At 36.0% G+C, this 14,674-nt stretch overlaps 1 protein-coding gene across 2 annotated transcripts in view; it reads left to right on the top strand.

Annotated features, from left to right (window-relative positions):
• LOC146000304 (protein phosphatase 1 regulatory subunit 21) overlaps positions 1–14,674 on the top strand; it is a 58,623-nt gene that overhangs the window by 5,048 nt on the left and 38,901 nt on the right. For both annotated transcript variants that reach the window (XM_083137806.1, XM_083137807.1), the window contains exons 3-6: positions 2,076–2,144; positions 3,979–4,104; positions 8,444–8,566; positions 11,367–11,489. In XM_083137806.1, coding sequence (XP_082993932.1) covers positions 2,076–2,144; positions 3,979–4,104; positions 8,444–8,566; positions 11,367–11,489 — 441 coding nt within the window. The remainder of the gene's footprint in view (positions 1–2,075; positions 2,145–3,978; positions 4,105–8,443; positions 8,567–11,366; positions 11,490–14,674) is intronic.

Raw genomic sequence — 14,674 nt, 5'->3', positions numbered from 1 at the left:
CTTCAATAATTACGAAGATGTCGAACAGTGGCTTGCTGACTGGATCACCTCAAAATGTGAACGATTTTTCTGGAAGGGCATCCACAATTTGATGGACAGATGGGCACAATGTATAGCTAGCGATGGCGCATACTTTGAATAAAGCATTTGTTACCTTTCTCCCCAGATACACTTGTTTTCTTTCGGATCAATTAAGAATTATTAACCGGCACACTTGGTAGTACTTAATCCTAGCTCTTCTATCAATTTCATATGTGACCTTCTTTTGGTCCATCAGATCTACTCCATGGGGTGTAAGGGGTGATGTTCTACGTAGTACACCCAACTGTGAACCGCACTTCCACGTAGTACACGTCCTTGACTGCATTTTGCAGACAAACGAGGCTCTGGCGACTGGCCCTATGGCCAGTATAATTCTGTGTTTTGTCGTTATATGTGCTGAGTGCCCCTTTACAGCCTCAGCATTTAACCAAAGTTAGAAAATTTTAAGATTTTAGTTGTACTGAATTACAGTTATGCCACGTTAGTTATGGTAAAGGACTGGACCCCATATAGTGTGATGGGTGCAAAATAGCCTTAGTGCTGATGCACCCAAAATTTTGAATTCAAATTCAAAAGGTTGCATGGGGAAGAGCAAATTTTGGTTTATTCTGTTTCCAACTATGAGTCTTCTCTGGATGGTAAGGTTCAAGGTTTTTCATGGAATCGCCTAATGCCAGAAAGCTAACCTTCATTGCATGCTAAATTTAGAACATCAACAATTTATTGCAGTTTGTAATTTCTAATTGAATGCGAAGACTTCAGATTTTTGGGTGGATTGCTGCATTCATTTGGTACGTGGTAGTAAAGCTAGAAGTAAGTTATTATCGAAGAAGTGGATCTTGTTCAGCTTTGAATAGAAGAGAAAGAAACAGGTGCAAGTGGAATTGATGGCACCACATACAAAGTATCATGTCGGGCGTACAAATATTTTTTTAAACTAAAATCGTTCATTCAAAATGTGTCATATTGATCTAATGCAGTGATTTTTTTCTTTGTTTTGTTTAGGGTTTTTTTTTTTTTCAGATTAAATGTTTAGACTAAATGATTGCGAGAATAATGTACTTTCACCAAAAGTGTTTCTGAGATCTACAATATTATACAAATTGTTTATTTAGAGTGATTTTTTTTTTTTTAAAAAAAATACATATTAATCTACATATGTATTTTGTAGATATCAGAAACACTTTTGGTGAAAGTACATTAATCTCATAATCATTTAGTGCTGATTATTAGGTTCTAAGAAATGAAGATAAAGGAAATAAAATATATATACTGATGCTGTGGAGTTCATAGGAAATATAAAGGATATTTCTTGATTTAAAATTCAATAATTTTATGGGCAAAAATAGCAAACATTTTGTGTAGAAAAATATACAAATTACTAATCATGTTAAACCATAAATAAAGTCAATATCATTAAACTCTGAATAAACATGTCAGCTGATTTTTCGAACTATCATTAAAAAAAATCTCCAAAATTCAATAACAAAGTTTATAAAAATATTTAAGTTAATATTTTAAGTTACAATTATACAGTGCATCTAGAGTGCTTTAGTTTCACTGAAAGAAAAGTTACTGAAATTATTATTAGTTTCATTAACAAACTCAACAAACATTTCCATAGTAGTTACGGTGTCAGAAACAGAAAAATGTATGCTTACGTATATTTCTTATTTGCTTTAATCAAACTGTTCAAATATTTTACTGGGAAATTTACTAGAAAAAGCCTCTCTATAAAAAACATATATCTATGTGCGTGGTGGCCAAAATCATGCAAGCAATTTTAAGCATTATTTTTTTTTAAAAAAAAAATAGATTGAAATAAAGAAATCAACAAAAATTATTTTTTGAAATAAAAAATCACTATTTTTATCCACCATGGGACTGGTACAACGCTACTTTATTAGCTTACGTAAGATAATGGTGTTTTTACTGGCATTTCAATACATATATGCATGCATCATCTTATTTTTCTTTTAAGCAATGTGCATCTCTGCGTATTGGTGAAGTACTTTTTATTTTGAATATTTTAGATGAGAGCTCAAGTGTCTGTCCTCAAAAAGGCAGTGGTGGATGAACAAACGAAGAATGCTGAGCTAAAGGTAAATGCTTTCAACTACAGCGCCTTGAATAGGTAGTGTGGAAAACGACCTGAAAAACTGGTTCCCGAAGTGGATGACAACATACATGGCAGTGCGATCAGTATCACAACTAATTTTCTTGTGAAAGTAATACAGCTTAGTTAGTTTTTGGAATATATTGTGTAGGTTTGTTTGTCTTGAAAGGCGGTACGTGAATTGATGGAAACTGTTATATTTGTAGAGTGATTTGCAGTCATGAAATGGCATTACTTTGGAAAGAAAAGTAAAATAAATAAATAACATGTGTAATACAAGAAGAAATTCCGGACGTCAGGTGTTGGATTGTGTACTAGAGTTTTTTTCAATGTTATTAAAATATAAATAGTATCCTGAGAGATATTTCAAACCGAGGCAACAAAGCACAAGTGTCGCTTGGAAGCAAGCAGTCAGATCAATGCAGCCTTTCGAACCATAGGGACACAAGCTCTGACTGCACTGTCAAGGAGATATTAGACCAAAGCATCATGAGACAAATGATACTGGGATTTCACAACAAAGGGACATGGGTCCTTCGGTTCGAGGAAACTTTCAAACCAAAGCAACCCGCGAAGTGTCGCATTTTCCACGCTACATATTAAAGGTGCTGTACTTTCAACTCTTTGTGCATGAATGTTGTGTGACCAACTTTCTGTTTTATGAGTGTGAATGTACAAAAATTATTCTTATTTTGAGAGTGATTGCACATCACATCATCATCACATGACGATTTTTGGCTTTATGGGTGTTATATTTGTGTAAAAGTAAAAGAATATACATTAGTGATGTGTAAGTTATCCATGCAAACTGTAATTGCCCCTCAATTTTTTTGTGTCAGTCCCTAATTTTTTTCATGATAGAATTATTTATGGTCATTTTCACTCTAAATTTCCATCCTTCTGCAAACATTTATGAAACCTCCAGAATGGAATTCAAAATAAACAACCCCACAATCAGTTTTGATGCATTAATTTAATAATTCATCTCAAGAAATTTTATTGTTATGGTGCTGTGTTTTGAAATGTAAAAAAAGAAAAATTAGATTTGCTTTTATTTATTTTTTTTCGTTTTAATCTTACAGTATTTCCTTTTAATGCATTCTACTTCAATGATACTTTTTAAGTTAACTAATTTTTGTGATGCATCAATTTAATGTTGTTAATTTATGCTTAACACAGTTTTCTCGTAATTTATTGTCATTTTACTTGATGCTTGTAGATCATATCATATCCTGATCACATTCAGAAAGCAATTAATATGTAATTGTGTAATCCAATACAGTAGAGCCCTGGTTCCACATATCCGGACTTAACATTTTTCCACATTATGAGACTGGCAGTCAAAAATGTTCCTGGAATATTCTTCCAGACAGAGAATAAGAGATAGGGTAGTTCACACATGAGAAGATTAGCTTGTCTGCTGTTCCATTTTAGTTAAATGTTATTGATTGATTGATTTAAAATTGTATGGTCATTCCGCACCCTTCAGTGTATGAGGGGAGATATCCCCTTATCTACACTTCTTAGTTAAAAGGTTAAAACAAGGCGTGTAAGAAGCCCTTGAGGTTCTAAAGGGACCTGCACAAGATAAACACAACGCATTAAAAAGTGAGAATAAACTAAAAACTTTCTCACAGACAATGGAAGAGACCAGCTCTTCTCAAGAAGCTAAAAATATTTGCTAAAACACTTTCGTCATCTAACAAATCACCTTCATCTTGTTCCCCCTGCAAAGCATACATACAATCAAGGTTCCACTGTGTTTATAGCTACAAAACATTGAAAATTTCTTTTCTGTGAAATTTTGATTTACTTGGCAGGATATCCTGAAAGAAAAAGACCAGAGCCTACGAAAAGCAGATCAAGAGATGGAAAGTCTGAATTTCAGAAACCAGCAGCTGACAAAACGTGTGTCTGTCCTCCAGGATGAGTTGGATGCATTTCAGGTACTGTTGTGTTTTGTATATTTTGACAGATGTCATCTTAGTAATATACACTAGCACTTTCTCCTGTTCCCATATCTCCGAGAAGATTTTCTTGTATAGTTAATCTTTTATTCATAATTGGGAGAAGAGAGACATGGTAGTAGATAAATGCGGAGAAACTAGTACTCACTTTATCTGCAAAACTGTTTTTTCTTTTTTGTTCAAGAGGAAAAAAAAAGTTTTGCTGGTAAAGTGAGTACTTGTGTCTCCGAATTTATTAATCTTTTGCATGGAGAAGCAATACTGTAACGACTGAACTGGAGCAGACATTTACTTATCTCTACTGACTTAAACTATTTAAACACATTTTTTGAAGTAACATTTCAGAAGAATGTGCACTCCCTTAGTCAGACATTTGTTTGTTTGAATTGTTGTTTTAAATCTACTTTATGCACAGATAGGCTAATTGGGACTGGACCTACAGTTTAAAATGGGATCGGAACCACTCAAATTTGTTGCTAAACAAATTGAAGTTGATAATTCAGTTAACTATTCTTTGTTGAACAAAATGACACTACGCAAATATTTTGCTGTGTGAGAACCTGGGGGATGTTAACTCCAATTTATCAGATTTACAGGAAAGAGGAAATAATATTTATTTATAAAATCCCAGATACTACACAGGTGGCCATTTTACACTGAAATTGTCAACAATGAAAATGCAATAATAATAATAAGCAAAAAGATATTAAAAAATAATAATTAAAAGTAACAAAATAACACAAAGAGAATAGCAAATTGACAAAAAGATAAGCAAAAGATGGCACTATTTGATATTATTTACAGACATTTCTTCTAATAGAAGACCGAAAGGAAAACTTGGAGGAAAATATATCGATTCTTAATGGGAGGTCATTGTATTGTGTGGCAAAGTCTGTAAATGAGGGATCCTTTTGGAATTTGTATTCTAGGTTTCTTTGTATAAAATAATCTTGTGTTGGGAGTTGTGCGCATAGGTGCTCGAAAGTGGAATTCCTCAAGGAATGTGTTGCAGCGGATTTTGCCATTCACAATTTTGTATAAATTACAAATCATTCTGCAAACGTCGCTGATAAGCAGTTTGTAGGTTTAGGAAAGACAAGAGATGCGGAGATGAAAAATTGCGTAATGAGGGAACCCTGTATCGAACTATAGCTAGGAAAAACTGAATCGATTCTAGAAAGTTAAGTGGAACACACCAGACAGGAGAGCAGTATTTTATTATTGGGGAAATGAATGATTTGAAGTATAAGATAAGGGCTGAGTTGTCAGTAATTTCAGTGAAACGATACAGTAAACCTAAGAGACGTATGGCCTTTTTTGTTGTGCCTGTTATATGTTCTTCACGTGAGCTTTTGGTCGAAAACGATGCCTAGGACTTTGTGAGAGGATACTGCTTGGATGTTATTGCCAGACACGGAATAAGATGACTTAACAGGTTCTTCTTGAGAGAGATGGTGAGAGTAGTACACTTTTCAGGATGTAATGTAAAGTCCCATATATTGTAAAATGAAGTCAGTAAATTAGAAATACATGACTCCACCTTACTGCTAAGGATTAGAAGTGGAGATTTGCTGATCTGACTTCAAATTAGGCTCTTCAGAGGAGATACATTAAAAACAAAAAACACATTTTTGAAGTTATGTTCCTCTGGTTCTCTTCTTCTTCTTCTTCCTCTAGTCCCCTTCTGCCATCATAGCGTAGGGTTGGTTGCCTCGATCCATCTCCTCCATTCCTGTCTGTTTCTCATCATTCTCTTCATCATATTTATTGTCTTATTCCTTTCTCTTCCAATCTTTTCCATTCTGTCTTCAAACATTATGTACCTCTCCTACCTTGCACCTTTACTTCTAGAATTTGCTTTACCTTTTTGTCTTCATTCATTCTGAATACATGTCCCCACCACTTTAACTGTCTCTTTTCAATTATTTTCTCTAGCGACTTCTGTTCCACTTCTCTTCTTATTCTTTCATTCATCACTTTATCTGTCCTAGTCTTATTAACAGCTCTTCTCAGGTATTTCATTTCACTAGCCTGAATTTTACTCAGATGTTTATCTTGAAGTGGTAAAATTTCCATTCCATATGTTAATGTAGAAACCAATACTGATTTGTATAGCTGCATTTTTGTCTTTACTGCCACTTCTTTCTTTCCCATTATTGTTTTACTGAACTGATAATATACTGTATTTGCTTTTCTTTTCCTATTTAGGATTTCTTCATCACACCTACCATCACTTGTTATGATGGTTCCTAAATATTCATATTCATCTACTTCTTCCAAGTTCTCGTTTCCATATCTAATTGCTATTTCATGATCTTTTTCTCCTTTTGCCACCTGCATAACTTTACTTTTCTTAATATTAATCTTCATCCCTTTTCTCGCAAGTTCTTCTCCCCATTCTATTACGCTCCTCTGTAAATTCTCTTCACTGCTAGCAATTAAGACTATATCATCAGCATATAGCAGCACTTGCAGTTGTATTACTCTCATATTCCTCTGGTTCTCATGCAATGAATTTTACAGCCTTTCCGTGAAGTGCAATATGAAAGACATGGATCCCAAGGTGATTGTTAATTGTTAACAGCTAAAAGCATGCTTCTTCTCTACATCTAGTGAAGGTCATGGAACATATACTACATAGAAACCTTGCTTACACCAATGTTGAGCGTTCCTGGAGGTGCCCGTGTGAATACAGAGGCTGATCCATCTCCATCCAAACAAAATGAAAGTGTTGCTTACCTAAGAGATTCCAACCTGCCACCGTCAATCATGCTCGATGTGATGGCCACCTGTGTGTACTATTGCACGACATTGAAGTTTCCACTGCAGCAGACATCGTTGCAGCTGTATGAGGGGTAAATTGTTCCACTCCTGCTTGCAGGCTTTCCATAGGCCATGAACGGAGTGCCACACACAACATGTTGAAAGGTGCCGTTTGAGAAGTACAAAAATCCCTCGGACTTGCATCTGGACTCTTCACTGGAATGTTCTCGAACAGAATAGCATGGGTCGGTAGAAGGCCAGCGATGTTTTGGCCATGTGACTTGAAGTTTTATCTTGGTGCAGTTCCACACGATTGGTGTCTGCTCCATACAAGACCGTTATTTCTTTTGTGTACACTGATGATAGGACATGTTCTTGGTAATATGCAGCATTGATTTTGACACTTTTTTCGGCCCGACGAATCGTCAGCTTCCCTCTGTAGCAAAATCCAGTCACAATCATGAAACCTTTTGAGAATCTTTCTTTGCATTGACGCACAAAGTGACACCAGTCTTTTGCATCAACACCGCTGTAGGTTATGGCCCGAACTTTGCCACAGTCACTTAGGAAAATACATGCTTCGTCCATTGTCACAACAAATTTCCAGTGGTTACCAGCTAGGTGGCGCTCGTACAGCCTTCTGCACTTGCTCTTGCGCTCCACGATATGCTGTGGTCTTAAAGCTGGTACGCTGTCCTTGCGGACAGTTTTCAGCCTCAATTGCTAATGGAGTGCACGATTAACAGTTGCTTGGCCTACTTTGACCCCTTTGGTCATAACACGATGAGATGGTTGATTCTCACAGGCCGCCATATCCCGGATCTTCTTTAGCACCTGTCTTGTTAGTTTCACAGGTGCCCTCTTTGGATGCGATTTCATTGGTGATGTGGGCTGTGGAGGCAGCTGCTGGGCATTTTGTTTAATTATATCACTAACAGTGGCCCGTCCTAACACCAATCCATTGTTCTGACACTGTTCTACTATGCGGGAAATGCTAAATTTGGCATGAAAAAGTGCCATAATGTACCCTTCCCAATAGCAATTTGTTTTCAGCGGCATTCTGCCCACTACAACACCTTCACTCTTCTAGACAACAGCTTACACACTGCTCATCATTTGCGTGCTCTGTGCAAATGGGTTTGCCAGGTGGTGCTGTCTGCATGTTGTTCAGATGGAGATGGATGTAATCCAAGTGGTAGAGAAGGAACAAAAGATTACTGACAGTGAAAGAAATCTATATTATTATTGGACATACAGTATGCACCAAAATATACAGTACTGAAATTAAAAGACGAACATTACATTGTTGTCATCTGTGAGTTTATTTATCCTGAAAGAAACTCTACATACACACTATTAGCGAGTTATAACTTCGTTTTCACTACTGAGAACACAAGTGGCTGGAGCTATGCCCCATCGACAAACGCACATGCGCATTCGAGATGTGCGAGTTTCAGTACTGTATATTTTGGCGCATACCGTATTTATGGAAATTTTAGGTCAATAGTGCATATTTTGGCGATTTTGCATTAGCAATTTTCTGTTTCTTCCTCAGGCCAAGCCAAGGAAGGGAAAGGTGAAAAATGCTGATAATTTCCAGGCTGCTGCATTTGCGAACAACATCATAGATGAAGAGCTGCAAAAGAAAATAGCTGAGAATGCTGAGTTGTTGTCAGTAGTAAGTGAATGATTGATCAATACTTTTGAGAAAACTTCCTGTTTGAGAGATTAGTGAAAGTTATATTTGGTAACAAACCAATGATTAAAATGCCTATTTTAGTGACAGCATGCTTGGTGATTCATTGAATTTTGATTAATGGATAATGTTGGTGTTGTATCATTTACAAGCAATTACATAGAATTAGGCAGAACTCTTGTCAGCCTCCTGCTGCTCCATAGTAAATCACATTGATACTCTTCCATATACTCATGCATAAGCAATCAAGAGAGCTCTTACCAACCTCTATAGCATAGTGGTTAGCACAGCATGCTACAAAGGGTCCCAGGTTCAAATCCCAGCATGCGTGTTCATTGTGAATGTCCCTTCAATTTCATCATATTATCACTCATCCTCATTGTCGCGATTATCCAAAAGTGGCGGAAAAGGAAAGTAAAATAAACCAAATCAGTCAATCAAAAATATCTCTTGTGTTCTGTCCACATTGTATGAATTCTTTGTGCTGTCATTTCTCTATTTGATTGTTGACACCCCCATACTGACATCTGCTCTTTTGGCAGGAAAGCAAGGTTAGTCTCATACCCTATAGAAACTATTGTGTATTGAACTGTTTTGAGATGACTATGGATTTACATGAATACCTACAAGTCATTTAGTTTCTTATTCGTGAACTGGCATACTAATAATAGTTAAATGAAACAAAATCTATCTTGAAAAGTGTTGAACTTCATGCAACATGTTGCCAGCATCTTGCATCTTACAATGACAATCAAGAAATGTACTTCCAATCTAGATCCAAGTTTTCGAACCCACCCAGCTTCTTCATTTGGGGACTACATGAAATATGTATATGGTTTAGAAAGTTGTAAGGTGAGGTTAGAACATCAAAAAACCTTATGCCAATTTGTGATAACTGTAATCTTGTCTTCGAATGCCATATGGTCAGCACAGTGACAACCAAACCTGGATGAAGCTCTAATCTTCAACATGTGTAAAGTGAAAGTAGAATGCCCTGACTTCCTGGTGTTAAAGGGTTTCTTATTGTTGTTATCTTCCCCTTTACAACTTTTTAAACCACTTATCTATTTTATTAGGCTTTTTGACCTACACTAAATATACATGACCTGACAATAGTTATTTTAACATTTATAATATTTCTTGACATAAACCTTAATATTTATGTACACACCAAAAACTAGTATTGAGCCGATACTACCAACACTTACCAATTCCCATGAATACTGAACTTGAAAATCGTTATGTTCAAAGTAGTTATAAGTATTTATAAATATTCCATTGCAACCATAACATATCAATCCACCAGAGCCTATAGGCACAGAATACTAATGCTGGCGTTCGTACAGTGTTGCCAGAGAAAAGTGATAGAACACGAGTTCAGAAAAGCAGATCCTTTCACCAGTATTTACTGCAGGGTGGATACTGGGTGGGTTGCGGGTCGGAAGGGAATGGAGAAATGCGTATTGGGTGGCTAGGTTGAGTGGGGGGTATGATGGTGTGCATGCCTGATATATAGGCCCTTTCCTTTCCCATCACCTGCAGGTGGAGATGTAAGTGTGCTGGGGTAATAGATGTGTTATGGCTACACGGAAACAGTTGTTGAAGTGGTGTTGTGGCTGTTGGTGTGAGTATCCATCGCTGCCTGTGTGAATTTGGCAATTTTGCACCTCGTGTTGTTGAAAGAGGACAACCTCGATCTACAACTCCTCTGCAAGAAGAGGAGATTCTGGATATTGTGACTGCAACTCCTGAAATCAGCACACAAAGGTTAGCAATGCAAGTGGATATTCCACTATCTGGAGAGTATTGCAAGAACAACAGTTGTATCCCTACCATCTGCAACTTGTACAGGCATTATCACCAGCAGATTACCCTGCGCGTGTCATGTTCTGCCAATGTTTTTTGCAGCAATGTGCTGCAACTCCTAACTTTTTCATGGTACAAACGACTGGCCTCTACAGCATTGCCATCTGCTAAACCATACATGAAGTACATATCTGCCTGTTCCTGATTAGTGTACATGGTCTCAACAAGGCCCACTCAGCATGTACCACTCATCAAATAGCTAGTTGTGTTACAGGAAACCACCTGTGAAAGATAGACAAATTCCAGTGAGCACATGTTATGACAGCCTATAACTTGGAAACCAAACATTTCCGGACCTATGTTCGTATAAACTTTTTTCATTGTTTACCTGTAAGGAACATGCTCCTGAAGTTATGCCACCTATTTGTGGGACACCCTGTATAACATGTGTAAATTTTCTCACATTTATGATTTTTTTCTGTAACGTTTTTTGAAAGTAAAAAAATATGTAACATTGTATAAAAATTACAGAAAACATATTTTGAATAGGTAATATAAAATTAATTAATGAAATTAACCTAAATACTTCCTATTAGGAACAAAAACTTCACTAACTGCAAAATCTGAAGCGGAATCCTCGTAAAGAATTTCCACAAGGTGTAAATAAATTATAATTATAATCGATGCTATTTTCAAGGGTATAAACAAAAGGGCAATGTAATTCAACATGAGTGCAGCTAATATTCAGCAATGAAGATAATGTGACATCTATTGGTAGGAATTTGAAAGAGGGTCCGATATCACTGGTAATGGCTCAACTCTACCAAAAACTTTTACTGCATTAGTGTTGCATAGTAGAAATGCTTGTATCATGCTCAGAAGGCTTGAACAGAATTTCTATGAACAGAATCATATGTTGTTGTTTTTTTTTGTTTTTTTTAAATATCACAATATGCTCATTCTTTTAACCCCATAGATGCATGACAAGGATGAAATGCATAGACGAGAAATGGAAGAATTGACAGAAAGGCTAGAGAGATTGGAACAAAAAGTACAACAAAACCGTAAAGTGAAAAATGACGCTGAAGAAAAATACAAGGTAAGCTTTATTGGTAAATTATATTAATTCTTTGTCATTCTTGTCTCCTGCATATGATGAGCTATGGACATGCTTCTTTTACTGTTGACTTAGTTTGCATGTCTGCCACAAGATGGTGGCACTTTTCAGAAGTTTCAGAGTATTTCACTTGCCTTAATCACCACGAGATGGAAACTCTGCTTCTGCATTGGCACTCTGCCAGCTGTGTTTATCTTGCACAGGCGAGGAGGTGCATACAAATTTAGGAGCCACGTGAGCATTTTGAAGTCTCTGTAATTCTCCATGATGGCTCAAAGCAGCAAAAGGACTCTTCTATCATCTTCATATATATAATACATGCTTTTGGAGAATAATGAGGACTTGTAATTTTGAAAATTACCCACTATGGAAGATATTTGGCATGTGCAAATTAGCAACTTAATAGGTTAATGTATTTGTCACTCTCATAATCAAAATTAGCCTAAAGAGAAAGGCAAGGCAAGAAAAGAAAAACAGAAATACAGGCCAGGGTGCCCGCAAGATTTTTTCTCGGGGCAGAGTAAGATTTCATATCTTGCCTTTCAGTCAGAAACTTTTTTATTTTTGTTGTTATTATTATTATTATTATTACTTTACAAATCATAAAATTAAAATTGAATTGAAGATACTTTGGCGTTGCATACAAGTTCAGACTCCAAGACATAAATCATATTGTTGATGAACAGTTCTATGTTTTTTTGTACTTTTTTCACAATGCACAGATATCAATCAGAGACCACTTAATCTACTGTCCTTCATGGTACCTCTGATCCATGTTTTCACATGCTAAAGGGTACCTAAAAAAAAAATATTCACAATGACGGGGTGTGAATTATCATGGGCAGATGCCAACTTCGGGAAATAATTTTCCAACTTTTCGGAACCTCGAACAGCCAAGAAATTCAAGTTATTTGAAAGAGTTTAATTCTTGATACTTTCTGTACTATAAGTGTGAAATTCTTGAAATTAACAGTTTTTATTCCAGTGTAAGAACAATGACTTGAAGGGGTAATAGTGTGTACAATTTGAGATTTTCACCACATTGGCAAATTACGAAAATTTCCCAACCTGGTCGGAAAATGAGGACGTCAGAATTATTGATATTCCCAATCCTGCCCTGGCCATTATTTTTTCATCCTGCACACCTCTAGTTACGGCAATCAGCATAATTCTAGGCTTATATATCTCTTGTGAAAATGCTTTCTCATTATTTTGTTGGAGATGGCAGTTAATTGCTGTAACTGATAGCCTGTTAATCGTAGAAAACATTCTTCTTTGCAATAAAATATTGCTACAACTTCACCATTCGAATTACACAAACTTTTTCCAGATATCTCAGGGGGTCAAGTGCCCCCTCTGCCCCCCCCCCTTTCCTGTGGGTGCTCTTGAATACAGTTGCTCTTTCCATTAGGTGGTGCTTGGTGGAGTAGAAGGAAGAAATTTTCATTTGAGAGTTTTTGTCCTCTCCCATTGTTTGAAACCTGTTTCACATTCTTCCCCATCTGCTTATGTGTCAGTTGAATTAATTCCCATGTATTGTATTACGTTCATTTTCATAGTATTTATCATACAAAAAAAAGTAAGATAATTCATCCTGAACTTGACATTAATAATAATCTGCAAACTCTACAGATTGTCCACTGAGAATGTGAATGTTTTATGTCCAATTTTTCAGGAGAACCCTTTAAAATTTGACATGGTATATTTATTGAACCTTTGTTATCATTGCGCTGAAGGTTTCTATAATTGTAAAGGCTGATAATGTTGAAGCCTCTCTAAAAAGAAGTGGTTGATTCTTTAGGTACTTATGCTGTAATTAATAATTTAAATTTTAGATAGAACAATTGCACGCAACACTAGCTTCGATTTGAGTGTGCCAGTGTTCTATCTACCAAGTATAACACTGCATTCTGGAAACTATATGGAGATGAAACAATTTCATTATAAATTTGTCGTTCAGTAGCAAAGTAAAATAAATAATTCATATTTTGGGACATCAATCAACTACTATGATTGCACTATTATTCAAACGTTTTGTTAACAACAAAAGTAAGAACCGAAGACCACTACTATTGCTAAGCAGGTCTCACAAGTGACTGAGTTTAGAATGCAAGTGGTTTATCTCATACTCGGATGCTGCTGTGGTTGGTTGAGGAAATTGTAAGGTTTCATTGGCTGTTGGAGTTTGCACTCTTGTGGCTGCTTGTAAGTTCTGCACATGGGCCAGAAAGACTCTTAATATGTTGTTATTGGTTGCAGATAGGCATCAGACAATAGCAGAGACAGGGTCACTACTCACCGGAAATTATGCGTGAACTTTGCTTGAATTTTTATCTGTAGATGTGAAAAGAAAGCGTGGAAAATAAAACAGAATTCTCTCAATCCATTTCGTTTTTTAGTGTCCTTTGCAGAACAATCTAGGATACCTTGAAGTTGATTAGGTAAATTTAAGGTTGAAATTCTTATACAGTTAACATTTTTTCGTAGATTAGTATATCCCATAGTTGTAGACGTATTTCGAGTCAGTATGTGAAATGACAAATGTAAACTCTGCACCTTAAATTAAATATTTCAAACATATATATATATATATATATATATATATATATATATATATACACCATGTAATTGAATTGAATTAAATTTTTGGATATCCTGAAGTCATACATACATTTATATATTTGTTAATATATTTCTGTGTGTATGTGTGTGGGTGGTGAGAGGTGGTAATGCAGTTGATGTAAAGAAAACATCTGTACCATTGAATTTTTGGAAAGTTCGCATTGAAAACCGGGAATTATACTTGAATTTTATCATGGTCCTATAGTGGCCACCCTGAGAGATGAAACAGTTGAATCCTAAATAGACCACAGCCAAAATATCTCAATTTGTTTACAATTTGGATATAGAACATTTGCATTCTCAATGGACGAGATATAAAATATCTCTCTCCTTGCACATTTTACATGTGAAAAATCATCATTGTTAATTATATGTGTATTGCATAGCTATGGTGGTCCAGTTGCTAGGATGTCTTGACTGTTACGTACGGTACCTGGTGTGAGTGGTTTCAAGTTCATATAAATAGGAACAGCATGGGTCAAGGTGTCTGGAGCATGGTGGTGATTACATCACTCCACAAATGGTGTGAATGTGTTAGGCCATAC

This window comes from Lepisma saccharinum, chromosome 16, assembly GCF_977018435.1.
Source record: "Lepisma saccharinum chromosome 16, izLepSacc3.1, whole genome shotgun sequence".
Classification (NCBI taxonomy): Eukaryota; Metazoa; Arthropoda; class Insecta; order Zygentoma; family Lepismatidae; genus Lepisma; species Lepisma saccharinum.
This window is presented reverse-complemented; position numbering and strand designations above follow the sequence as displayed.